The 26,418-nt window shown below is 38.9% G+C and overlaps 1 protein-coding gene across 6 annotated transcripts in view; it reads right to left on the bottom strand.

Annotated features, from left to right (window-relative positions):
- Positions 1–26,418, bottom strand: part of LAMA2 (laminin subunit alpha 2) — a 453,474-nt gene that overhangs the window by 17,487 nt on the left and 409,569 nt on the right. For 4 of the 6 annotated variants that reach the window (XM_036413664.2, XM_045573302.1, XM_036413666.2 and 1 more), the window contains 7 exons: positions 18,936–19,074; positions 17,266–17,277; positions 14,434–14,554; positions 12,242–12,409; positions 7,408–7,556; positions 2,098–2,274; positions 1,629–1,797 (listed from right to left, as the gene is read on the bottom strand). In XM_036413664.2, the coding sequence (XP_036269557.1) occupies positions 1,629–1,797; positions 2,098–2,274; positions 7,408–7,556; positions 12,242–12,409; positions 14,434–14,554; positions 17,266–17,277; positions 18,936–19,074 (935 nt within the window). The remainder of the gene's footprint in view (positions 1–1,628; positions 1,798–2,097; positions 2,275–7,407; positions 7,557–12,241; positions 12,410–14,433; positions 14,555–17,265; positions 17,278–18,935; positions 19,075–26,418) is intronic. The other 2 variants (XM_036413665.2, XM_036413667.2) reach the window with 1 other exon arrangement.

The raw sequence follows: 26,418 nt of genomic DNA, 5'->3' as shown, positions 1-26,418 counted from the left end.
AGGTGTTCTATCCACATTGTACAGAGGATTAAAATGATACTTGGAGCAAAGGACTTGTTTGTCTGAAAGATTATCATTTGGCTTTCTTATTTAATCAGTGTTTCTAGAGAGAAAGATCATGCTTCTTTATAGATCTACCTATTCCATAATGGAAACTAAGGAAGAGAATAAAACATTCAGGAGTTTTCAAAATCCACACTCCAGCTAAAGCTCAACCCATCCATTGGGAAGCATTGCAGATATGATGCATGTGTTGTCAGAGTGTAGTGAGAGCCCGCTCTCTGACACACAAACGGAGAGGATGTAAATTGGTATAACCTTTAGAAAAAGCAGTTCAGATGTATGTGTTGAGAACTTAGGCATATTCATCATTTGGCCTCATAATTCACTGCCTAAGATTCTATTAAAAAAAGATTCTATTTAAAAAAATCAGAAAGAGAGAGAGAGAGAGAGAGAGAGAGAGAGAGAGAGAGAGAGAGAGAGTGTTGTACAGTGTTCAATGGAATAAGTTTCTAATAGTGAAAAACTGGAAATAATATAAGTGGTCTACAATGGGGAAGTAGTAAAACCAATGGTAAAGATAGAGTGTTGCAATGATAAGGAGCCAGACTCTGGAGTCAGACCCACTGGAGCAAATTCTTAGCCTGCTATTTACTGGCCATGTCAGTGAATGGGTGAGTTACTTAGGCTAACTAGTTCTATCAACACAATTAAAAATGTGACTAAACACACACACACACACACACACACACATATATACACACACACACACATATATATATTAGCTTTGTTATAAAAATTATATATACTACTGAGTTGAACTTGTTTAGGTAGTTGCTGGCACATAGTAAGCACTTAAAAGCAGCCATAATGATCATTGCTATATAGTAATTGTGTCATTTATGAAGTGCTTAGTATATGCTAGGCACTTAACAAGCACTATCTTTTTAAACCTGCGTAATAGCTCCTTGATGTATGTGTTGATAAACCCTTACTGTACAGATTAGAAAACTGAGGAATAGACTGGCTAAATAGATTTCCAAAATTCATACAGATAACAGGTAGAGTGCTGGGATTTGAACTCAGGCCATCAGACTTTGGAGCCCATGCTCTAACCAAGGATATTCCACTTCCCATACTCTGAAATACTTTGTGTGTCTCTGTATGTGTGTGTGCACATGCATGGACACATACACACCCTTATATAGATAGTTTTGAACCTATATTGACAATTTTTAAAAATCAGAATCACAAATTGAGATCTATTATATAAAATGTCAATAGATTTTCCTCTGAATGGTGGTATGATAAGTGGAGTTTATTCTTGATCGGTCCTAAGATATTTCTATGCTTTCTCACTTTTCGTCTGAAAACATATGCCATTTTATAAACAGGGGAATGAAAGAAGGACAGATGTTGAAATAAACATATGCCATTTTATAAACAGGGGAATGAAAGAAGGACAGATGTTGAAATAAAAGTAATCCAAGGAATGTTTAAGGAAAATAGGTTTTCATAGGCAGGTTACCCATCATCTAATTCTGGCAATAAAGAATAGTAAATATTCTGAATGACTTTCTTTCTTAAGATGACTAAGAATTGGGAAGCAGTGTGCTGTAAACACTTACATGAGCCACAGCGGGGGTGGGGATGGGGAAGGCCGGGGTGGGAACTGGCTCTGGCTGGATGACTGTTTCAGTTGGAACACCTCCATCTTCATCCTCTCGGGGTTTCTGATGGACACAACGGCCAATGTCTGCATTTCTGAAGGATACAGGCTGTGCAAAGTCCATGGGGCTAATGGAACAGGATTAAAATAAAATAGTTTCTTATTTTATATGGTCTTGTTTCCTTATAATCTCATCAACCCCCTTTTTATTGGCCCTCTGTGCAATTTTTATAATTTAACCTGAAACTCTTCACTGTTTTCTTCACCCCCAGTTTTGGACAGTGTGGATGCAACAGTGATTCTCATTCTCTCTTCTCTCTCTCTCTCTCTCTCTCTCTCTCTCTCTCTCTCTCTCTCTCTCTCTCTCTCACACACACACACACACACACACACACACACACACAACTGTAGCAGGGAGATTCACTTACACAGAGTTAATAACAAGGTTCCATACACAGCCTTCAAAAGGAGGAATATTTCGGAGTGAAGAAGGTTGAAATTCAGGTGGAGCACCACCGACGAAAAGCTTTTTCACTTCAATAGGCTGGTCTGCCGTCAGGTTTTGCATATGCCTTCTGTCTTCATCAACTTGAACAGTAAAGATGCTGGTAAAACATTTAAAAGAAACAAGTATAAAACACAGAAGGCCCAATGCGATTGAATACCAAACTCTTTCACTTCATCCTCATCCCTCCCTCCAGTAGCTTTCAAGTGAGCCCAGAGTTGATGATTAGGAATTCCACATTGAACAAATGATACCACTTCTCAGGCTCGTATCCCTCTGCCTCCCTCGTTAACTCTCCCTGCGCGTTTACTTAAAGGAGGCAATGGTGTAGCTACCACATTAGCCTCTGGTGGCATTGACAACAGTGGTCTACAGCCCAACACGTGAGCTTCTGTTCTGTGTAGCAGTGTCTAATTTGATAAGGCTCGGTGGGCTCAGCACAGCACGGGGTCACGTTTCATTTGGCTATTTCTTGGTTTGTGCTAGCTGTTATCTTCTTGCTAGGGGACAAACTGTACTCCTGAGAGCTTAGATTGCAGGAATCAACACCAGACACTTACAGGACATTTTAGAAAGAATGCAGCTGCTGGCTTTTGAATAGAAGAGGCAGTTCAAGAACACCAAGCTAATTGTTCCTTGTAATGATTTCCCCCCCGAGTGGCTGTTTCATTAATTTCCCTAATTTGCTTACAAGAGATAACTCACACACTACTAATTGAGAACCTCATGCTACTTACTCACCATCCTTGAATCCTGGGGCAAAGAATCAGAAGGAGACAAAGAGTTCTGATCATGAAAATGACCAAAGCATTTTCTCTTTTGTTCTTTTTTTTAAGAGAGAGAGGAATGGAGAAGGAGAGAGAGAGAAATATTGATAATCAGCCACCGCCTCCTGGGGATCAAGCCTGCAACTCGGTCATGTGCCCACAAACTGGGGACCTTTTGGTACATGGGATGATGCCCAACAAACTGAGCCACAATGGCCAGGGCTTTTCTTTTGTTCTAGAAGCAGTTTTTAAACTTCAGTCCCAGTCAGCATGAAGCAATTAGTCATCAGTGTGGGCCACTAGCCCAAGGATCATACACAGATTGATGAAATCATACTTTATTTCTGGGGAGAAAACCATGGTACCTAGATAGAAAACCCAGTTCTAAAATATCATCTCACTTGATTTTATCAGGAGTAAAAACCACACACAGAACTAGACAGAATGAGGCAGGGCAAAGAGGCTCTGAAATGGCACTGCGAAATTGGTCCTCATTGGGGCAATCCAAATGTAAGAGACTGGAAAGAAAATTGATTACATTGTAGCTCAAAATGTCATTTTTCAGGAGGGTATAGAGGAGGCAAGTTGAATTTCATTTAAAAGAAAACATAAGGGGAAATGGTAGAGTTTTTTTTTGTTTTTTTTTAAACAAAATTCTGAAAGAGTGTGTTGGCAAAGTTTAGGAGGTTTGACCTCATTGCTAAGAATGCTGATGGTTTTATGAGATTTAGAAAACCACTCACTGAGGAGTCCTCTCCTCTCCTTTCCAAAATACCGTCTGTTCTTCTGCTAAAAGCATCCTCTAACCAACAGGATACAGCATTGTTGCTAAGAGTTTTCATGAGGGGTTTAAGCTACTATTGAACATTGTTCTGGGAAAGAAAATCTCTGCTATTGATTAGAATTTTCATAGAGCCAGAGGCTCTCCTCTTTCTGACATAGACTCTCCAGTCTGGTTCTGACCCAAGGACCATAGTGGTGGTCATTTCTTACTAGATCACAGCTTGGAGATGTAGAATGACATGAGTTTTCAGAAGGAACAGAATGGAATTAAGTATTAGTGTGTGAACGTGGGCCAGATACCAATACACAGTTCAAGCAGTGGAAAAGATAAATTAAGGGATTGCACTGAGGTGATATTAGTTAATAAGAGCATTGCTACAAGACTATATAGCTAACTCCTGCTTAGAATTTACACTATGAGCATCAAATCTAGATCATTTTTGTTCTTTGGTAAAGAGAGACTTAACATATCCATTATGATTCTGACATGTTTCTTGTTTTCCAAGTATCTATTCCACAACTCTTTACTGAAGATCTACTATGTGTGCAAAAAACTCCCAGTATAATAAAAATTATATTACAAAGTGTGTTATGATAGGTCAGCTGTATTTTCTTATAGTTTCAATGGTTGATTCTTGGAGCTTATATTTCTTGTTTGTTTGGATATTGGTCTAAGGTTTTTTTCTAAATCACCACCAATTGGATTGCATATATTAGAAGAAGGTATTAAGAAAAGTGCCCCAATATTATAATTTACATGAAAAATATAATTTGAAGCTTTTTTTCATTGAACTTATTTTAGATGGTAAGATAGAAATATCTGGGTTGTCATGTCCAAATGATGATCCTATTCTGGAAAACCCAACATAGTCCTGAATACCTGAAATATCCAGTGGTCTTTAGCCTAATCCTATACCTGTCAAAAGAATGTTCTCACAGAAGAGAAAACCTACTTGCCTAAGCCTCTATTTCAGACTCTTAGGGTTTAACTTTTTTTCCAGTTAGAATCACTGGCCATTTCAGTGTACCTCAGGAGAAGGATCAGAGCTCACTGGAGTATCTTGGAATTGGGTACTACAGCGATTGAAAGATTCTTGGAGATGAAGGAACAGAAAAGAAGAGAGAATAAGGGAAGAGGTGGGTGAAGCCAGAGAAAAGGCCAAGCACAATCTTGATAAGTTTACTTCTTAATATGGTGAAAGTCCGATAATTTTGTGAAATGATATTAAAATTACCATCTTATCTAAGATTCTAGGAAAAGAAATGGTAATTGACATTGATGGTCTGAGAAGTGTTGGGAGAAAACAAATATTTCCAAAATAATATCTGAGGTCACAAAAAGGAAAAAAGTGTTAAGAATAAATTGGTGAGCACAGATGGAGCTATTAAAGTTTTATATATATATATATATATATATATATATATATATATATATATATATATATCTCCTAGCTTAGTTATGTGATTTTGGGAAAGTTAGTTAATATTTCCTCATCCATAATGAAAGGATATTAATACACATTTAAAACAATTAAAGGCCATAGCCTTTGTCTATATTTGAGCCAAAACATGCTATAGCATAGGTATGAAGCATTAAACATGTTTTTAGGTGGAGGTCTTAGGATCATTAGGGACCTCTGGTTAATCAGTTAATTGTAGCACTTGCTTACTGGATAGGCAATGATTGTTTTTGACCTTAGAGTGTTGAATGAGACGTTAGGATAGCAAATATGTCCTTGTCATGCCAATGAGTTCAGCGACTGCACTAATATGTCCAATACATTATCCTTTAATTAACAGAGAATGGCAAAACTGTTTGTTTATATGGCCAATTAACTGAATGATCCGCTCTCAGTGATGTACTATACACTCAGCTTAATCAAATAAAGGTTGGATTGATGGCCAACAGCTGTGAGGTTGGCATAATAAAATGCCCGTCTTGAAGAAACACCTGTTAAAAGGACACCTTAGTGAAACATGGCAATGCACCTGGGAATTCAGAATCCTTTTTCTACAAAATAAGACATTTTGGATGATTTGGGGTCAACTATATTCCTGAAATCTGTGTTTGCTTATTAGAATTATTTAAAGTTAACACCTCTAAAAAGTCCTTCCGTCAATGAGAAGGATTACAGTTTGGCAAAGAACCTGAAATCTGCTGCAGAAGACATGTGCTGGCAAACTCAGTACCATATAGCATTCCCAAGTGAGGAAATTCAGTCTGCATTTCTCTTCAGAGACGATGACTGCAATATCTGGCTATTACATTAGTAAAAGTTTTTACTCTGTCTAAATATTGATCCCTCATTTGTCTTAATCATGGTTTCTAAACATCTCAGTCAGTAGACACTCTGGAAGAATGCTTAGCATCAATGCAGCTCACGACTTAAGGCTCTATATAATAACAAAAATGTGAGCCAAGGAAAGCTGAATCATTTACTTAGGAGATAAGAAATCCTTTAAAAATGTTTTTTATTGATTTCAGAGAAAGGAAAGAAGAGGGGAAGATAGAAATGTCAATGAGGATCATTGATCGGCTGGCTCCCACACAGCCCCTACTAGGGATTGAGCCTGCAACCCAGGCCTGTGCCCTGATCAGGAATCTAACCATGACCTGGTGGTTCATGGCTTGATGCTCAACCACTGAGTCAAAGAAGCTGGGCAAAGATAAGAAATTGTTAATACTTATCCACACAGGAGGATAATTGGAACATGTAGGTCTTTATAGAATAGCCTCTTGTTTGAATTGCTGCAGACAAAATACTTTTGTCGCTTTTAACAGTATTTTCTGTGTTCTCAGGTTTCAGATTTGATTTCCGGTTCTTTCCATGTCTGCAATCTAATACACGGACTGCTGGTTTGGAGGTCTTACATCTCCGGGTTTCTGTTTTCTTTGTCTCTAAGTGTCTTACTACAGAAATTACCACTCAGAGTTGTCATGTAATAAATATTTGGATGGAAAACACAGGTGACTTCCCCAACAAAGAAACTATGAGGAAATTCCAAAGAAATAATTTGAGAATCAGATCTCAGAAACACTGAGAGGTCAGCTTACAGCATTATTGTGTGTATCCAGTTCCCTGACTCAGGGTGGGAAGCACGGGCTCCCTGGGATCCACAGAGGCAGCCTCCACACCTGATAGCAGGACAGCTGCCTTTCCCTTCCCCCCTCCACGCTGCTCTCTCAGGAAGCCACTCTGCAGGGACCCCGCAACCCCCGGGGGGGACAGGGTTGAGGCATGCACATAGCAGTGCTCAGTGGGCGCTGCAGCCCCTGCACGTTCGGGATCGGTGAGGGGTTTCTAAGCAGCTGCCATCACGGCTTTGGAACCTGAATGCAACAGCAGCTGCCGGAGGCTGCGGTTCGCTGTGTGCATACCTTATTCGAAAAGGGAATAGCCGGGCGGTGCGGAGGGAGGACCTGTCTCATCTACAGCTTCAGAAGATACATTTGCTTTTTCCCAAGGTGGAGAGGAGAATGGCACAGAATAAAAATGTTGAGAGTGGAACTCCTAAGGGCCCAGGAAAATGAGGTTTCCGAGTAGGAAAGGTAGAGAAGAAAGGGAGCTACTGGAGAGTTTTGGGCAATGCATTGCACGCCCGTGCACACAGGGGCCCAGCCGGGGCCGGCGCTGCAGAGGGTGCGTGTTAGTAAGGCAGGAGGTTCCCGGGGCGATTGTTACCCTCTGGTTCTCTCCACGTGAACGGAATGTTCCCTCCCGTCGTGAAACAGGCTCGGCTCCGGTCTGACAACAATTTTCCTCATTATCCGCGCGCCCGTGGAGAGATGCACTTCCAGGCGGCCCTTGTTCAGGAAGATCGCATAGTAGGCCTGAAATGCAAACGGTGGTCCGAGGTTAAAGGGGAATCCCAACCTTGGCTTAGCGTTAGAAGTTCCCTGACAGGGGGGCAGATTCATCTGCTCTGAGATCTCATCCGAGAAGTGAAGACTCAATATTTTCTTAAGCAACGGTACTGAAAGCAGCTGGAAACAGCTTTTTAATCATTTACCGTGTCTGCCTGCCAGGTGATGTGCAGAGGGGGTGTACGAATGTCGAAATCTCTGCAAAGCTGATTTGCGATGCAGACCGCGTCGGGTCTGCGGGCTGTGGGTCTCTAACTCACAGAACCCGCCAGGAAACAAAGGGTGCCGACCAAACCCCCTCTCCTTTCTGTTCCCAAGTGGACAGCCGGGTCCTGGAAACCTGGTCTGACTCCCAACCTTATGGCATTTCGAGTGTTTAGACTTCAACGTGTACCCTGAGCTCCTGGAAGAGATTGCTATCATCCATATGTAACTTGTCTCCCTCATGTAGGAAGGAGGGAGACAATTTTTTCCATCCACAAACATGCCTGCTTTCTTCTGGCTGCCGTTGCTATAGCAACCAGGATGGCTTCGAGATCAGATTAGGAACCCCAGGGAGCTTGAATGCAGCCCCAGTCCCCTAAAGCTGAGGCCACATGTGCTCCCTTTCTTGTGGAGCCGGGCACTTGCTGCACACCTGTCACTCGGTCCTCCACGAGTCACCTGTGGCGGTGGACATGGTGTGACCTCACAACGGGTCTCCACGGAGGACCACGTTGTCTCTACGCTGTGTGTCCAACACAAAATGGCCAGCGGATTGGATCAGCACTCACCATCCATCAAAGGGCCATTGCAAACGACTCACTCAATTACTCTCAAACTCCTTTAGCAGAACATAATCACAGACAACTCTATGCGTATCAAGACTGTTAGCTTGGAAAAACATGAAGTATGTCAATGCAGCCAGCATTGCTTCTACAACAGACAGGAATATTTAACCTTGTTTCCTCTTTCAGATAGCATTTGCAATGAGCTTTTAACAGCTAAATATTCATTATCACTAAAATGTTGGATCATTAACATGTGACTTCTAATCTACTCTGTAGTATAGTCATTAATAATTTAAGTTGTTTTAATAGCATCCTGTTCTCTTTTAAGAACTATCCTGGAAGCTGGTGATTCAAGTCCATTTATTTAGTCCTTGTTGAGGAGAAATGTGGACCAACAGTTGGTGCTTAAATATTTGACAAATGTCCTTCAGTGGAAGTCTATTTCAGAATGTTTTATCTGGTCCTCTTATTACAACTAGCTTATGATTTGGAGTAGTGAGGAAAGAATTTTATTTTTCAGGATTAAAAGATAAAGAATTTAGGAGTGCACTTACATTCTTATGTATTTAGTGCTTAACACCTTTTTTTCTCCCTCTACTCTTCAAAAACTGTTTTTATTATGACTATTTGATATATTTCTCACAATGCAAGGGACACACATCACAACTTAGAATTCAACGAATACCTGAAAATCTACCACTTAGATTGAAAAGCAGTACTTTTGCCCCTCCTCTGAGATTCTGTCCAATCCCATTTCCCAGCTTCCCTGATGGAGAGGTAACCCCTAACATGAATTTTATTCCCTTGCTTTTTAAAAGCTGTTATTTTTATTGTTTGGCTTAAAATATAGAAGTGTATTTTCTCAAGGTTCTAGAGGCTGTAGTTTGAGGTCAGGCACCACATGGTCATGATGTGTGAGAACCCAATTCCTGGTTCAGGAACAGCCACCTATCATGGCGTTCTCACAGGCCTTTCCTCGGGCCTGTGCTTAGAGACCACTTCCTCTTCCTCTTCTTTGTTTTTAATGAGGAGTAACTGACATACAACATTATACTTGTTTCAGGTATACAACATATTGACGATATTTGTATACACTGTACTTGAAATGATCACCGCAATAGGTACAGTGAACATCCATCGCCATATAGAGGTATAGAATTTTTGTGTGTGATGAGAATTATTTTTTAAAATATATTTTTATTGATTTGAGAAAGGAAGAGAGAGAAAAAAACATCAATGATGAGAGAGAATCATTTATCGGCTGCTTCCTGCACACTCCCTCCTGGGGGTCGAGCCTGAAACTCTGGCATGTGCCCTTGACTGGAATTGAACCCAGGACCCTTTAGCCCACAGTCTACAGGCTGATGTTCTATCCATTGAGCCAAACAAGTTAGAGCTGATGAGAACTTTTAAGATCCACTTCCTTAGCAACTTTCAAATATGTGATACAGTATCACTAACTATAGACACCATGTTGTACATTACATCTACATGGCTTATCTATACTAATAAAAGGGTAATATGCTATTAGACTGGGAGACCTTCCAGACAAAGCTATGGTGGTAGGGCTGAGGCAGAGGCAGTAATGGGTGATCAGGCCAGAAGGGAAGAGGCAGTTGGGGGTGTTAGGCCGGTGGGTGGGCAGTTGGGGGCAAGCAGGCTGGCAGGGGCCAGTTGGGGGCAAGCAAGCTGGTGGGGGTGGGTAATTGGGGGCAAGCAGGCTGGCAGCTGGGGCAGTTGGGGATGATCAGGGCAGCAGAGGGAGGGACAGTTGGGAGTGAGAAGGCTGGTGGGGGGGCAGTTGGGCAAAGTAGGCTGGCAGGCAGAGTGGTTAGGGGCAATCAGGCAGGCAGGCAGGTGAGTGGTTAGGAGCCAGTGGTCCCGGATTGTGAGAGGGATGTCTGACTGTCCATTTAGGCCTGAACGCTGTGGCAGTTGGACATCCCCCAAAGGGTTCCAGGTTGGAGAGGGTGCAGGCTAGGCTGAGGGACATCCCCCTCCCTCCATGCATGAATTTTGTGCACTGGGGCACTAATTTGTTTTATAACTGGAAGTAGGTATCTTTGGACCCCCCCTCATCTATTTCACCTACCCTGCACACCCTGCCTCTGGCAACCACAAATCTGTTCTCTGTATCTATGAGCTCATTGTTTTGTTTTTTTAGATTCAGCATATGTGTGAGATCATAAAGTATTTGTCTTTCTGACTTATTTCACTTAACATGATGTCCTCAAGTTCCATCCATGGAAAAGATAAAATTTCATATGTATACACACACACACATCTATATATCTATATCTATATCTATATCTATATCTATATCTATATCTATATCTATATATCTATCTATATCTATACACACATTATAGGAATATATATATTATAGGAATATATATAATAAGAATATCTACATATATAAAGTAGGAATATCTTACATATAGGATTATCTATATACAGGAATATCTATATCTTTCTAACTATATATATATATATATATATATATATATATATATGCCACAACTTCTTTATCTATTCATCTATGGATGAATACTTAGCTTGCTTTTATATCTTGGCTATTATAAATAATGCTGCAATGAACATAGGGGTGCATTTATTTTTCATGTGTTTTTCTTCCTTTTGTTTAAATCCATAGTGGATTGCTGGATCATATGGTAGTTCTATTTTTCATTTTTTTTAGAAGCCTCCAAACGGTTTTCTGTAGTGGCTGCACCAATTTACATTCTCACCAACAGTACATAAAAGTTCCCTTTTCTCTACATCCTGGCCAAAACTTGTTACCATGGATTTTATTCCCTTGCTTTTAAAAATTATTTTTGAAAATTCACATGTATATCTATAAACAATATGCTGGTTAATATTACCAACCTATTAGAAATCTCTAAAAATAATGTTATACAGTATATAGTGCATTTAAAAAAATTCTATTTAGTTTCTAGGATTCATCCATGTTATTATGTTAGTTATAATTTATTCCTTTTTTTATACTGATTACTATCCCATAATACAAAAGTGCCAGAGTTGATCTGTTTTCCAGCTGGGTTGTTTCTAGTTTTCGTGCTATTATAAAAAAAAAAATGCTCTACGAACATTCTTGTTCACATCTCACCATGCACATGTGCAAGAATGTGGGGCTAGACCTCGGAGTGAAATTGCTGGCTTGTAGAGAGTGCACATGTTCAACTTTACAAGGTCGTGCCACATGGTTTTCCAAAGTGGCTGTAACAATCTACTCTTTCCACCAGTGTGATTAAGGATTCCCTTTGATCCATATCTAGCTAATACTTGGTATTATCATATTTCTAAGTGTTTTACCAATCTAGCGGGTATAAAGTCCAGTGTGGTCTGAAATTGCATTTCTCCCATTACAGCTGAGGTTGAACTTTTATAAAATAGGTTTTTGGGTTATTCCCGTTTCTTCTTCTGTGAAATGGCTATTCAAAGCAGGTTAGGCTCCAATGGACTGCATCGTGTTGGCTAATGAAAGTAGGAAACTAATCCCAGAAGAAATTTAAATTTAAGGGACCCGAGATGGGTAGCTACAGATCTGATAAGGACCTGGACTTAGAGACAAGAGAAGATTTAGTATCACCTGAATATATCTTAAGCTTTCCCTTTTTATATATGCATATGATAAACCCGTATGAAACACAGGTGCAAATATAAGCATGACTACACCTGGAATTGATCCATAGGAAAATAATAGTAGAAATAATTGTCCTAAGAAGATGATAGTGGAAATGATGCAAATATAAAAATATAAGTGCGATTTATAAACCTCAGATGCCTCACTAATCTCTTTATAAACCAATTGTTTTATACAAGCATTAGGGAAAACGAATTGTTAACTAGGTGTGAGGATACCTGTCCAGTCTGCCTTCGTTTTCTCCGAAGTGCCCCTCCACTTCCCAGGAGGATGATCCCAGACTCGTTCTTAGTGCTGAAGGACAGGTTGATTTCAGTTCCCACATTGATGGGCACAGGGGCCAGCTCCACATAGCCAGGCTTGGGGAAGCTAACCGTGTGAACATTCTGTGGGTGAAAGGAAAGAAAATGTAAATTAATCCATCTGTTTCAGGCACTCTCCTCAGTACATACAATGTTATGGTCATTTTTGAAAGCAGGAAGACCCACAGTCACATAGAGAGCTTAAGAGCAACTGAAGAAATCCCATATCTCGCTCTAACTTAAAATTTCTGAGCAGTTTGGGTTAAAATAAAAATTCTTGCCTATTTTATTCTAGAAATTTTGATATAAAATAGAAAAGATTATTATTATTATTAAGCATGCTTTTATTGATTTCAGAGAAGAAGGGAGAGAGAGAGAGAAATATCATTAATGAGAGACAATCATTGATCGCCCCCCAGTGGGGATTGAGCCTGTGACTCGGGCATGTGCCCTGACCGGAGTCAAGCCAGCAACCTCTCGGTGCATGGGACAACACCCAACCAATCGAGCCACATTGGCCAGGGCTAATCATCATTTTTAATGGCAGGAGGAATTCCCTTTATGAATATGTTAGGACTTATTTAAGCAAGCCCAGGACTTTGGGCAATTAGAGTGCTTAACATGCTCATCTTGAAAGTCCTGTATTTTGCTGGAGTAAAAGTAAGGAATCCTTTAAGGCAGAGTATTTATCCTTCAGTATTTCAGTTCCAGTGAAGCAACACAGGTATTGTAAAATATATAATCTATTTTCTATGTCAATTTTCAAAACATAGAGTTTTGGATAGTTCAGCTGAAACTACTGTGCAGACTTTTCAATATTTATCCACATCCAATTTCTACCTCATATTTTAGGTGCAAAATAATTCCCAGTTACTGAAAAGTGCCTTTACAGAATCATCATTTCCACACATATAAGCCATTCATTTTCTTGACAGTTTCCCATCCTCATGTATATATCTTCTGCATGTGAATGAGACTTAGGCTTTGGAAGATTAAAACTCTCAGAAAGACTTTAAGAGGCCGGTATGGATTCTTAGAAATTCAATCCTGTATGCATCTCCTTTCTCCTTATTCCCAAGCTTCTCAGGATGGATGTCAATAGCTAATTGCAAATTGGAGCCTATCTCTATGTACAACGAAGACCCTGAAGATTCTGTTCCAGACTTTAAACCTTATGGCTCTGTGATGCATCTATTTTCTTCTCTTTTTTCCCCCTGTTCTCTCTTCATTTCCCATCATAATGCTTTAAAATAACTTTAATTGGAGGAAGCAGCTTGAATGAATAATGTGTTATATCAGGGCAATTAAAATTTTTTAAGAATGACATATTTAACTGTTTTGGCAAACAAGCTCATCACTTTTAGAATTCCCATAAAATTCTTACTAATATTTGCTAATGACTGTTGGCCTCTTGCTTGTAGATATTTTAAGAGAGCTGAGCTGGGACCTGTGTTTCTCTCTCCTATGGGTTAGCACCAATTGGAAATCAGGGCAGAATGGTCAAGTGGAATCAAGGGGCTGCTGGGCTGCTTTGGCAACAAAGAAAAGACACTGAAGGTGGCTGATAACATGCAGTCATGTCAAAGATAAAGACTTTTGGCTATTTCCAGTCTGTGCCATTTTCAAAGAAAAGGAGGTTTGACTTCCAAGCTGCAGTTAAGATGCGATGCACTAATGATGATGGCATAAATTATTACTAGCTTTTTGTGTAAGCTCCTAAGACACTCCAGACAAGCTGTATTCAACACATAGAGATAAAATAAATCTAAAATAGATGACAAAAATTAGGAAAAGGGGAAAGTAGCATTGGACATGAAGAAAGAACCAGAAAAGAGATTAATGCTAAAAGTACATTATCTGAAGTATAGATATGTGGGAAATTGGCTCACAATTTAGGGACTGCATAATATCATCTCCTAAACTCAGTTGATTACAGTTATTTATAGAAGTGATTCAATCTTGCTTTACCATCTACACACAGATAAGACGAGGGTCAGTAGGAATTTAAAACACATTAACAAGGGGTTGGTCCCTATAAAGAGCATCCAAACCAAGTAAGTGAAATCTGATATGAATGTACTTAGGAAGCCAATTAAAAACAAACCAACCTCCAGCAAACATCCTTTGGTAACACCAACATAATCAGGGCTGCTGAGGATATTATATGGAGTTCTTGAAATCTCAATGTCTTTGAGGCAGCCAGAGTATTTCTTCAAATTTACTTCTGGCCTGTTGAAAAGTTACATGGGAAACAAAGGCAGCATTATTAGGGCGAGGGCAGTGTAGCGTCTGTGACTACAGGACACAAGCCAGTAGAGCAAACTGATGCACAGGCAGGCGCTTGTCTGTCAAACCGTGTACACACGCGTATGTGTGCTTCACAAACCACGCTTCCTCTTTCTACTGGTTGGAGTAAGTGGATGTTAACACCATCCTGAGAAGCAATCTTTATGTAATCAGTCTTCCCCTCCTTTTGAAAAGTAATCTTACCCATGGCCTTTAAATAGCACAAGGTACAGGAATGAACTGACTTCTTATGTTTTTCTTATGCATAATGAACTGCATTTCTTTCTTCACCAAAGAGCAGACAGTTGTGTAAGTGGCATAATCAAACCACATAACCAAAAAAGCTAAATAAAATATTGCTCAAAATTTAGGAAGAAAAATCTGGAAGCATTTATTAAAAAAAAAAAAATCTTTCATTGATACATTTTTTTTTTTAGTGGTGGGGGTGTACCTAAAGAGTAAGAAAACATTATATTTGTCTTGAATGCTTTTTAGCTAAAAGATTAAGAAACATTCTTTGGATCACATAGTCTTAAAAAAAGACACTTAAAAGTTGGTTTTGCAAACTGATCCCAAAGTTCTTTTCTACATTGAAACAATAACAAAAAGCACAAAGCCTTCTATGATTTTTTTCCAGTGAAGTTGAAAATGGATTCTATACCCAGATGACACCTGGATGTTTACCTTTAGCTTACTACTTTAAAAAAAGGGACAAAGATGCTAGTGCACAGCAAGTGCTCAATACAATTAGTAGTATGTCAAAAAACAATGAAACTTCTTGACTTAGCCTATAGCCGTGCTGGCCAATAGGACTGTCTGTGATGCTGGAAGCACTCTGTTCTGCATTGGTCAGTCAGTTACCAGCCACCTGTCGTTATTAGCACTTGAAATGTAGCTTACGTGAATGAGAAACTGAATATCATTATTTAATTCTATTTAATTTACAGTTCAATAGCCACTGTGGTTAGTGGTCACCATATTGCATGGTGCAGGTCTACAGTAATAATAATAAAAAAAGAATAAGTTTATGTATCTATAAAAGCATCCATTCAACATTAAAACATATTAGGTCCTATGATTTCCTTTTAAAAAAAAAATCTTTATTAAAAACAAATGGGCATGAGGAAAAATAGGCAGAGAAGTAAAACAGAACCAGGTAGTGTAGATCAGGTGATATATGTCATGCCAGGTATTTGCTCTGGTTTCTCTCTCTCTTTGGAACTGCTTTATTTCTTTTGATCATTTCCCCTTGTTCCTAAGGTTTTCCCCTCTGTTCAGTTAGTTGCTTATTATGTGGAACATGCCCAACTGGAGGGTGAGGACCTTGCTTATGTTCTTATTGTATAAAGAGAGAAAATGGATTAGTTTCGTTGGCAATGTTCATTTGTTTCCTTATTTCCCCTTTGGAGGGAGACTGATTATAACCGGTTTTCAGAGGTCTTATCAACAAAGAAAATCACTCCTATACAAAGAACCATTTCAAAATGCACTGATTTAGCAAGCTCAATATCATGAACATCTCAGGGGATAAACCATCACGTATGTTGATCAGACTTCTAATGGTAACCATAGGCCTCTGTTTCGTCTGTTTGCCTCAAAGGCAAAATTACAAAGCGACATGGTGTCATTCCGGAGTTTTATTAGCGTGCATTTCCACTGAACACCAGCCTTTGCGGTTTAGCCATCTCAGCACACAGCTCCACTGGTCTCATTCCCGCATCTTCATAAAACAACTTGGATTGCTCATTTTTACACTTTCATTTCTACATGTTTACTTTTGGAATTAAAAGTCTAGAATTTGCCTCAACATTTCTTGGATCAATCAGTTCAGCTTCATTATCTTCTTTTCAGAAAGGCGGCACCGTTCAGCTCTGAAATGCCAAGTTTTGAGTTCTAGCCAGCATGAGCCAGCCTTCTTCTCTCCGGGGTTTGACTGGCCACTGACAGGGGCTGCTGCTAACAGCTTTCATGCTACCGCCTCTCTGCAAACAGGAATTAAAATGCTCCTGAGAAGCTAAGGGGACTGCTCACAAACATCCTCACCATTAATGCTAGTAAACACTATTTCCAGGGATTCCTTTTATCCGGCTCCAGAACTAATTCTAAGTAAACATGGCAATACATAAGCAGCTTTGCCAAGAGGTGCAAGGGCCGTGTAAACGTTGGCATATTTGCAGGCTGGCAAAAAGCAACAAGGCAGTGCTAAGCATGTGGGAGCACGGGCTGATTGTCCAGCAGACAGCGTGGTACTGGAGAGACTAAGAGTCTGGGGTCAACTCAAGAGACTGCTTTGACTCTTCCCCAGAGCTAGATACTACCCATAAACCTGACCAGCTAGCTGCCTTTTGTGCGTGCGCTGCTGACTGTGGGCACCAGGGGGCGCTGTGCGCCGGCGGTTGAACAAATAAGCAGAGCAAATCCCATCATCCTGGCTGGTGAAAACAAGTCCAGTTGTAGCTCAGTTGATGGTGGGTAAGCAGTAGCGTCTTTGTGAGCAAAGAGCAGCATGAGAACTATCTCAGAATGCACTACTTGCTCATGAAATATACCATGAGTAAAGCTGTCGCTCTGCTTCTGCACTGAGGTTTTATCTAAGAAGCCACATTTACCCAACCCATGCACTTGAAGAAGTCATGCATAAATGTAAAGTTTACCTTGCTTTCATACTAGGTCAAAGGAAAGAGAAGAAAAAAAAAAAAAAAAGAACACAATTTACTTATAATTGCATTTTCAGTTAGTAATATAAACTTTAATCTTAAATCTTTCTTAAAAGCATCTCACAGGGATCTTCAAAGGAAAGGAATTTAAAAACTATCAGAACAGAAAACAGACTTATGCCCTTGACCAGAGTATAATTAGAATCCAAAGATGACCATTTCCCATACTATTCTCTTAGAAAATTCATATTTTGAAATATAAATTTTTAATGTACGCAATTTTATGAGTAGAAAAATGCACAAATGTTGCTATGCTATAGTGGATGCTCAACCAACACTTGTTGAATGACTAATAACTATGACACTATTCAAATACATTTGCTCTGCAAGGATGTTTCTGACCAGACACAAAAACCTTATAATATAGATGTCTGAGGAACCAGTTTATTTGTACCACAAAGCTTATCAAGTTGTACTGTTGGAAGACTGGTAATTACACAGTTGCCTTGTTTGTGAGTTTCGATACAGGGAAAAGCATAAGCCTTGGTCTGCATGCTAGCTATCATAAAATGAGACTGAAGTTCCATTGCCCATTTGTACAATATGTAAACAAACAATTGACCACCATACATTCAGTTATTCTTATATCTTTCCAACTGTAAGATGTCTTTGTAGAATAGTAAAACCTAAACAGGACTGTTTAGCCATTAAAAACAGACTAAACAAAGCAATACAACAATTAGAAACATGCTAGTATGTATTGCTAGTGAACTCTTAATCTTTAACCACAATAATTCATCCTATTTTCTTTCTTTTCTTTTTAAAAAATAAATAATTCTTTATTTTTGGAAGTATTACATATGTTCCCCTTTTCCCACATCGACCCCCTCCAGCCTGCCACCCTCCACTGCCTCAGGCCTTCAGCATCCTATTGTCTGTGTCCATGAGTTACGAATATAAGGTCTTTTGTTGATTAATTTATCCCATTTTAATTAAATTCATTTAACATTTATTAAGCACCAATTACTCCATAATATATATTTCTTATAAGATGTTTTTATGACAAGCAATAAATTAACCAAGTACCACATGAAATATTTTCTAACTTTTTTAGTTATTTGTATTTATTTTTTGAACTTAGTAAATTATGAGATCATTATATCGTCCCATCCTGCAATCTAAATCGTGTGAAATTAAAAAAAAAAAAAGTTGGACATGGGCATGAGAATAACTAATATAGCTTTAGCATTATTAGCTCGCATACCCATTATCATGCTAATGCTGAGCAATAAGATAGGTGACACTCCCAGCATCCTGGAACAGAGTAATTTTCAGAACACTAAGCAATGTCAGTATGCCATTATCTCCAGGAAATATGCAAGGAGAACAATCACGAGATCTACATTCAACTGTAATTTCCACCTTTAATTACTTTCTATAATTCTTTTCATAGGGAAACAGTGATTCCCTTCCATCCTTTTAACTAAGATATCAAATTAATCCTTTGGTTTCTAAGTCCCGGTGTTGTTCTAACATGCAACATGATTAGGCCTTTCTGCAGCTAAGGTTCTATGACATTCTGTTGTAATTAAACTTCGGAACTTGAGTGAGCATGGCGGCTACTTAATTAAAAAGTAATCCTTAGCTCTGAAGATACACTAAATTACCTCAAGTTTCTCAATGTTGGCAGACCACCAAAATAGATTTTGTCATCTGCTTTCAAATCAAGACCAAAGTTGTTTCCAGAAGATGAAGTTGCTATGTTCTCCTCCTGGTTAGTATCTATATCTATAATTGATATGTTGGCTGTAAAAGAGAGAAAAGTTTAACCTTTTAGTTGAGCCTTACCAACCACATCTATATATATCATCACTGTCACTTGGGAAAGATAAATTTACTTTGATTCTCAAATTAACATCGACTTTCTTAAACATTTGTACTTTATACAAATATTGAATAATTGCAGAAACAAAAACATCAATAAAATACACTATTCTATTCACAGAGTGTGAAAATGATATCCTGAGCACAAATGGAGGCAAATCAATCAATAGAAAAGACAGAAGTTTAGATAAATGATCATCACATAAACATCTGACATAGTTTTCTGTAATACAGATAAGTAGTTAGAAAATAAACGAAGATAATTAACTAATAATAGGTAAACATCTAATTAGGAGTTAGATAATTAATAATTAAACATCTAATTAGAATCTGTGGCTCCTCCTGTACGTTTCAGTATCCACACAAGTCCCGGAGCTTCATTTCATCCACAAAATCACGTGGACGGGATGGTTGTGTACGAATGTAGAAAGATGGGAACATTGGTTTTTCAAGGTAATGGGGTCCACATTCATTGTAAATTACATTTTAGATGAAGGATGCTGAGTGTTGTGAGAGGGGTACGGTCTTCAGGCCTTATTGCTTTTCTCTCAGGCCTTAGAAGTATTTTGAATATGATTAGCATAAGGATTCAGAAAGGAAAAAAAGAGAGGCCCTTTGTTCAGCAAGTGAATGGGAACCTCTTCTTTCTTATTTTCTCCTTTTAGTCTGAAGAGTCAAGTAAGGCTCTTTCTGGATGATGTGGTTTCTCACCACAGTGTTTGCTCAGGCCCAGACTGCTTCACATTCTGGCTCCTGGATGCATACTGAGACATTAGTTCACTAACATGACAGGTTTGTCCTCCTCATTTTTCCTGGATATACAATCTGAATTAGCAAAGGTCTGAAAATGGCGATTTGAACAAAATGAATTATAATGACATTTCTAAACATTTGTTCTTTAGGAAGCTAGTTTCTTGAATGTTCCTGGTTCAAATAAATGTGATAAACACAGGATTAGGAAAAATTAAACATATATCTTGGTTTTATGTCTACCCAGTTCTTTTAACATGCTGATAAGCAAGGTAATGCTCCAACGGGGACACAGAGCCAGAAGTATTTTCTACATTTATTTGACCAGGGAACATTATTGTTTTCCCTCAACCCCTCATCCTTTAGAATAGTGTTCTTTGGGAAACAAAATATCAACCTCCAAATTCCATTGTATCTGTTGTTCTTCCATCCAAACAGAAATATCTTTGATAAAACCAAACAATTGCCTTTCAAAATGGCCAAAATAAAATAAAACTTAGGAAGAACTCAAATGCTCAAAGCAGAGTTTTGTAAAAACATACAAACAACAACAAACCCTAAAAAAATAACGGTCTTGTTAAAAATATTTAGCAAATTAAGATTTTAAAATTTAACTATTTTTATATACATATACATTTCATACACACATCTGTTTTTGACCTGACTAGTGGCTAAAATAAACAAACAAACAAACAAACAAACAAACAAATAATTGTTTTCAAAACTTTTCCTCACATATTCCTTTTGATTCAACTCTGCAAAGATGTTTTCCAATGAGGCTGTTGACTGGAACATAAAAATAGCCTCTTTCTACAGACCTGGAACATATTCTAATAGTGTCTGTGAAAATGAGATTCTGCCTCTATCTCAGGCAAGCCAGTGACTGGAGGTAGTTTTCCTCCTTATCCCTGAGTGAATATATACATTTTTAGAAGACATTTTAAGAAAAACTGATTAAGGAGCAGAAATACAATTGAGTTGAAACTCACTGGCCCGAGCATTAACTCCGGTGGAGAGACATAAGACGGCATATTTTTACTGATTTAAAGGCAAGGCTTTCCTCTATCCTCCATGAGCGATAGCAATGAAATGGTTACTGCAACCAAATGTTTGCCCTATTTCTTTCCTGCACAGGATAGCTATTAACATATAATTTCAGTGTTGACGAGTTCAGACATCATTTATGGGTAAGCGGGGAAATAAGGGTTTTATTAACTACTAGACACAGAGTAAAGGCTTAACCAGCATTTTACAGTCAATGCTGAGTTGTTATAAGAGAGTTGTTTTTTCTTTGGTAATTTTTTTTTTCTCCTCTGTGAGTCCAGTATAAATTTAAATGATCTTTCTCAACCTTGTATGCATCTCAATGCATTTGGGGGATCTGGCAAACTTTCATTGGTGGTAGACTGTGGTTCTATTAACCTTCTCTGTCTCTCAGAGAAGGTGGGGAATGCCTACTGAAGGAAGCATTTGAATGTTAAGGGATAGTACTTTTAACAACTAGTTGAGAGGAATTCATGTAAAATAACTAATCTGGTTACTGAACAGGGGCAATGACCCACACATCTGGCGCCTTGTTTGAGTTCCTATTTCTACTCTACCTGTGGGATGTGATCTTGCCAAAATCCAAGTGACCTCCCTACATTCAAACCCAATGGGGTCCTTTTGTCCTAATCTTGGTCCACATCTACACAGTATCTGATATTGTTAACATCTCCTTCCTTCTGGGAAGTTTCCTCTTTTGGCTTCCACTATGCCAAATTCTCCTGCTTCTTTACCATTTCCAACTTCATTCTCAGTCTCCATCCCAGACCTATTTTTTTTTTTTAAACACTTCTGAAGTGTTCATGTTTCCCAATGTGCCTTCATTTGGCCACTTCTTAGGTGTTACTATTAGGGGAACCTCAAATTTATATCTGCTGCTATATGATGACAACTCAAATATATACCCAAACTTGATTTTTGCCTACAAATCCACCTTCAACAGGTGAGGCATCGTCATCTGTATACCTTTTCAATACTTAAAAAACAAAAAACAAAAAACAAAACATATTCCAAATAAAAATGATGATCTTTTTACTCCCAAATCTGAATGATTTGTTTTATTTGGTGACACTATAACCCCCATTCAATCTTCTAAATTATACTTATCCTGACTTTCTCCTCATGAATCAAAACAGTCCTACTAGTTTCCTCAAAAAACTAGAAATGGAGCTCCCATTTGACCCAGTGATCCCACTTCTAGGAATATATTCCAAGGAACTAGAAGCACCAATCAGACAGGATATATGCACTTTCATGTTCATCAGCACAATTTACCATAGCTAAGATTTGGAAACAGCCTAAGTGCCCATCAGCAGATGAGTGGATAAAAAAACTGTGGCACATCTACACAATGGAATACTATACTGCTGTAAAAAAGAAGAAATTCTTACCATTTGCAACAGCATGGATGGAACTGGAGAGCATGCTAAGCGAAACAAGCCAGTCAGAGAAAAATAAATATCATATGATCTCACTCATTGATGGGATATAATGAACAACATAAACTGATGAACAAAAACAGATCCAGAGACAGAAAAGCATCTATAAGACCATCAAACCTCAGAGAGAAGGTAGGGGAGGGTAGGGGTAAGGAGGAGAGATCAACAAAAGGACTTGTATGCATGCATATAAGCCTAACCAATGGACATAGACACCAGGGGGGTGAGGGCATGAGTGGGGGTGTGTGGAGGGCAATGGGGTGATAAGGACACTTATGTAATACCTTAATCAATAAAGAAAAACAAAAAAGTCCTATTAATTTCAGCTCTTAAATAACTCTAATATCTGTCCTATTTTAAAAACAGTTTTACCAAAGTAGAATTGACATAGTATAATTTGCCTATTTTTAAGGTATATATATTAAAGTGTAAAAATTTTTGAGATATGCATATATATATATATATCCATGAAATCCATATCACCACAATCAGAGGAATGAACATATCCATCACCCAAATGATTCTTTATGCCTCTTTGCCATCCTTCCTTCCTGTTCCTCCCTATATTACCCCACCCACAAGTAGCCTCTATCTGCTTTCTGAAACTATAGGTTAGTTTTGCATTTTCTATATAAATTTACATGAATGCTCTCTTACTTGTATGCTTTCTTTCAGCCAGATTATTTTGATATTCAACCATGCTATGTGCATATTAAAGTTTTATCATTTTATTGCTAAATATTATTCCATGTGTGGGCATGCAACAATTAGTATATACATTCACCTGTTGATGGATGTTTAAGTTGTTTTCTGATTTTTTGAGCATCACAAATACAAGTGCTGAACATTCTGGTACACGTCTTTATGTGACAATATGCCTTCATATGTCTTGGGAAATATTTAGGAGTGGAATGCCCAGTTCATATGGTAGGTGTGTCTTTAGCCTTTTAAGAATTTGCCAACCTGTTTTCTAATGTGGCTGTACCATTTTACATCCTCATCAGCAGTGTGTAAAAGTTCCTGCTGCTCTACATCCTTGGGTATGTCAGTCTTTTTCATTTTAGGCATTTTAATAACTGTACAGTACTATCACATTGGGGATTTATTTTGCATTTCCCTGGTGTCATATCACACTGCAACACTTATTTGAAGCCATCATTCATCTCCGGCCTGGACAATTATTGAACCTAATTGCTCACTCTGTCTCCAGTTTGATCTACTGAAAATTCATTTTTTTTCTCCTTTCTCTGTTTATTTTGTTTCAGCCCCATTTGTAGTGTCTTCCATTACTATATCACTTCAATATTGCTGTTTGCTCCAGGGTTTTGGATCATCTTATTCTAGATATGACTGCTGGGTTTTTCCCTATTCAGCTACAACTATTTCAAACATGATGATGGTTCCTAGTGATTCATCTCTCTCCTACAGCTCTGCTGATCCTCAGATACACACAACCAATTGCCTGCCAATTACAGAGCTTCCCTAGACTGCTGAAGATTGTAAGAGTACCTTTAACACAAAATGTCCAACAGAGAACTCAGCATCTCTCCTAGAAAACCTGTTCTTTTTCCTGTAACCAATAGCTTGGTAAATGGTACGAACATATTCTTATTTAAACAAAACAAACAAAAATAGAATCACTCTTGATAGTCTTTTTTTTTTTTTTTAACTTAGCCTTCACATTGAGTATATCACACAGCTCCTCAATTTTGAAAATGCTTAATATCTTTCAACTCCATTCTTCCCTCTCCATTCTCATGGTTTTATTCTCTTCATTATTCACCCATTTGACTGTAGCAGCAGCTGAACTTGTCATAAATCTACCGGTTGAATTGCTGCTAAAGAAACTATTAAGGCACAAATCTGATGGTGTGATGATATGAATACCCTTGATTAAAACAGTAGTTCCCCATAGCTTTTAGGATAAACTTGAAACTCACTAGCTTATTTCATAAGGCCTTAAATGAACCAGCTGTGTATCTCTCTTGCCCCATCTGATAATTTTATGTCCACATCCATCTTGTTAGCCTGTGTATTTACTTATATTTATTAAAGCATTTCCTAAACTATGTTCAGTAGGCTAGTAATGTAGGAATGGAAGGATTCTGGTGATCAAAGAATTTTGGGACCAGAGTTAAATATTAACTATTGTGCAGAGCCTCTAGCATGTGACCTGTTATGTCTCTCTTACATGGAGCAATATATTCAGCAGTACTCCAATTTATTTGGTGCACAACCAGTTTTTATCCAAATTGGGGAGTTCCTCCAGGGCTTCACATTTCAAAGAAAAGCAGTTGGAAAATGATGTATCCTATATTATGCTCTGTGAGGCACTCCCTACTTTTACTTCTCTGAAATGTCAAAGATGCTTTTTATCTAGCAAACTCCTCAATTCAGGAAGCTGGCCTCTCTGTTGAACTTAAATGTCTCTCTCTTCTGAAATTCCTCACCTGCCTATCTCTACTCAGCTATTAGCTTTCTGTCCTCTAACCCAGTGGTCAGCAAACTCATTAGTCAACAGAGCCAAATACAATGATTGAAATTTCTTTTGAGAGACAAAAACTGACTTCTGCGCATGAGCTACAAAGTTTCAATTGCACTGTACATGTGTGCCTGCACATGGTATTTTGTGGAAGAGCCACACTCAAGGGGCCAAAGAGCTGCATGTGGCTCGCAAGCTGCAGTTTGCAGATCACGCTCTAACCATTGATCTGCTTGTCTATCACCCCATTAGACTACAAGCTCTCTGAATTAAGAACCTGTCATGGACTTCATTTAGTTTCTGCATATACTTAGGAGATGCTTGGCAGGTATTTGTTAAGTGCAGGAATGAAGGATGATGCAATGTGAAACCTAAATTTCCATAAAATGACACACTGGCATGGTAAAAAATAATTAGGGCTAATTATATAAATAGAAGTATCACAGTTTCATTTGTAGATATTAGTTATGCTATAGTATACAGAATTGGGGAAATTATACTTAAGTAACAATAGCACCACACTAAGACCTAATAGACTTGGATTTCTTTCTTGGTTATGATACACACACACACACACACACACACACACACACACACACACACACACATATATATATCAGAAGCCCAGTGCATGAAATTCATGCAGGAGGGTCCCCTCAGTCCAGCCTGTACCCTCTTCAATCCAGGACCCCTCAGGGGATGTCTAGCAGTTGGACATCCCTCTCACAATCCTGGACCACTGGCTCCTAATCGCTCATCTGCCTGCCTAGTTGCCCCTAACTGCCCCCTCTGCTGGTCTGGTCACCCCTAAGTGCCCTGCCACTGCCAGACAAATTGCCCCCAACTGCTCCCTCCCTGATAGCCTGGTCGCTCCTAACTGCTCCCCCTTCCAGCCTAGTCACCTCTTTCTGCCTCTCCCCCACCTCTCATCACCACTGACCTGGTCACCCTCAACTTCCCCTCTCTGCTGGCCTGATCACCCTTAACTGCCCCCAACCCCTGCTGCCCCTCACAGCCTCCTCCTTCCCCTCCTCCCCCCACTGGCCTGGTAACCCCATGCAGCCTGCTGTTCAGTTGTTTGGTCATCTCTCACTAACCCCCCTGCTGGCCTGGTTGCCTCAAGCAGCCTGCTTGTGAGGGTGTGATAGTCAATTTGCATATTACCTCTTTGTTACCATATTTTTCGGACCATAAGACGCACCGGACCATAAGACACACCAGTTTTTAGAGAAGGGAAATGAAGAAAAAAAGATTCTGAAACAAATAGTGTCCTAAAATATTTTATGTGCATTAAAACCCAACATCACAGTCATAAACACATGTAATCAACCCTGTAAAGTAAACAGTATTTAGAACCATTTTAGAGCTGGGCAAGCACACAGAGACCACACAGAGCCGGGCAAGTAAAAAAACTTTTTTTTTGTATATGTGTAGGCTATATTTGGACCATAAGCCGCAGGGACTTTTCCCCCCCACTTCTGGGGGGAAAAAAGTGCGTCTTATGGTCCGAAAAATACGGTATATATGATTTGTGATGTTTGAATCTATGTT

This window comes from Pipistrellus kuhlii, unplaced genomic scaffold (assembly GCF_014108245.1).
Source record: "Pipistrellus kuhlii isolate mPipKuh1 unplaced genomic scaffold, mPipKuh1.p scaffold_m20_p_5, whole genome shotgun sequence".
Taxonomy (NCBI): domain Eukaryota; kingdom Metazoa; phylum Chordata; class Mammalia; order Chiroptera; family Vespertilionidae; genus Pipistrellus; species Pipistrellus kuhlii.
This window is presented reverse-complemented; position numbering and strand designations above follow the sequence as displayed.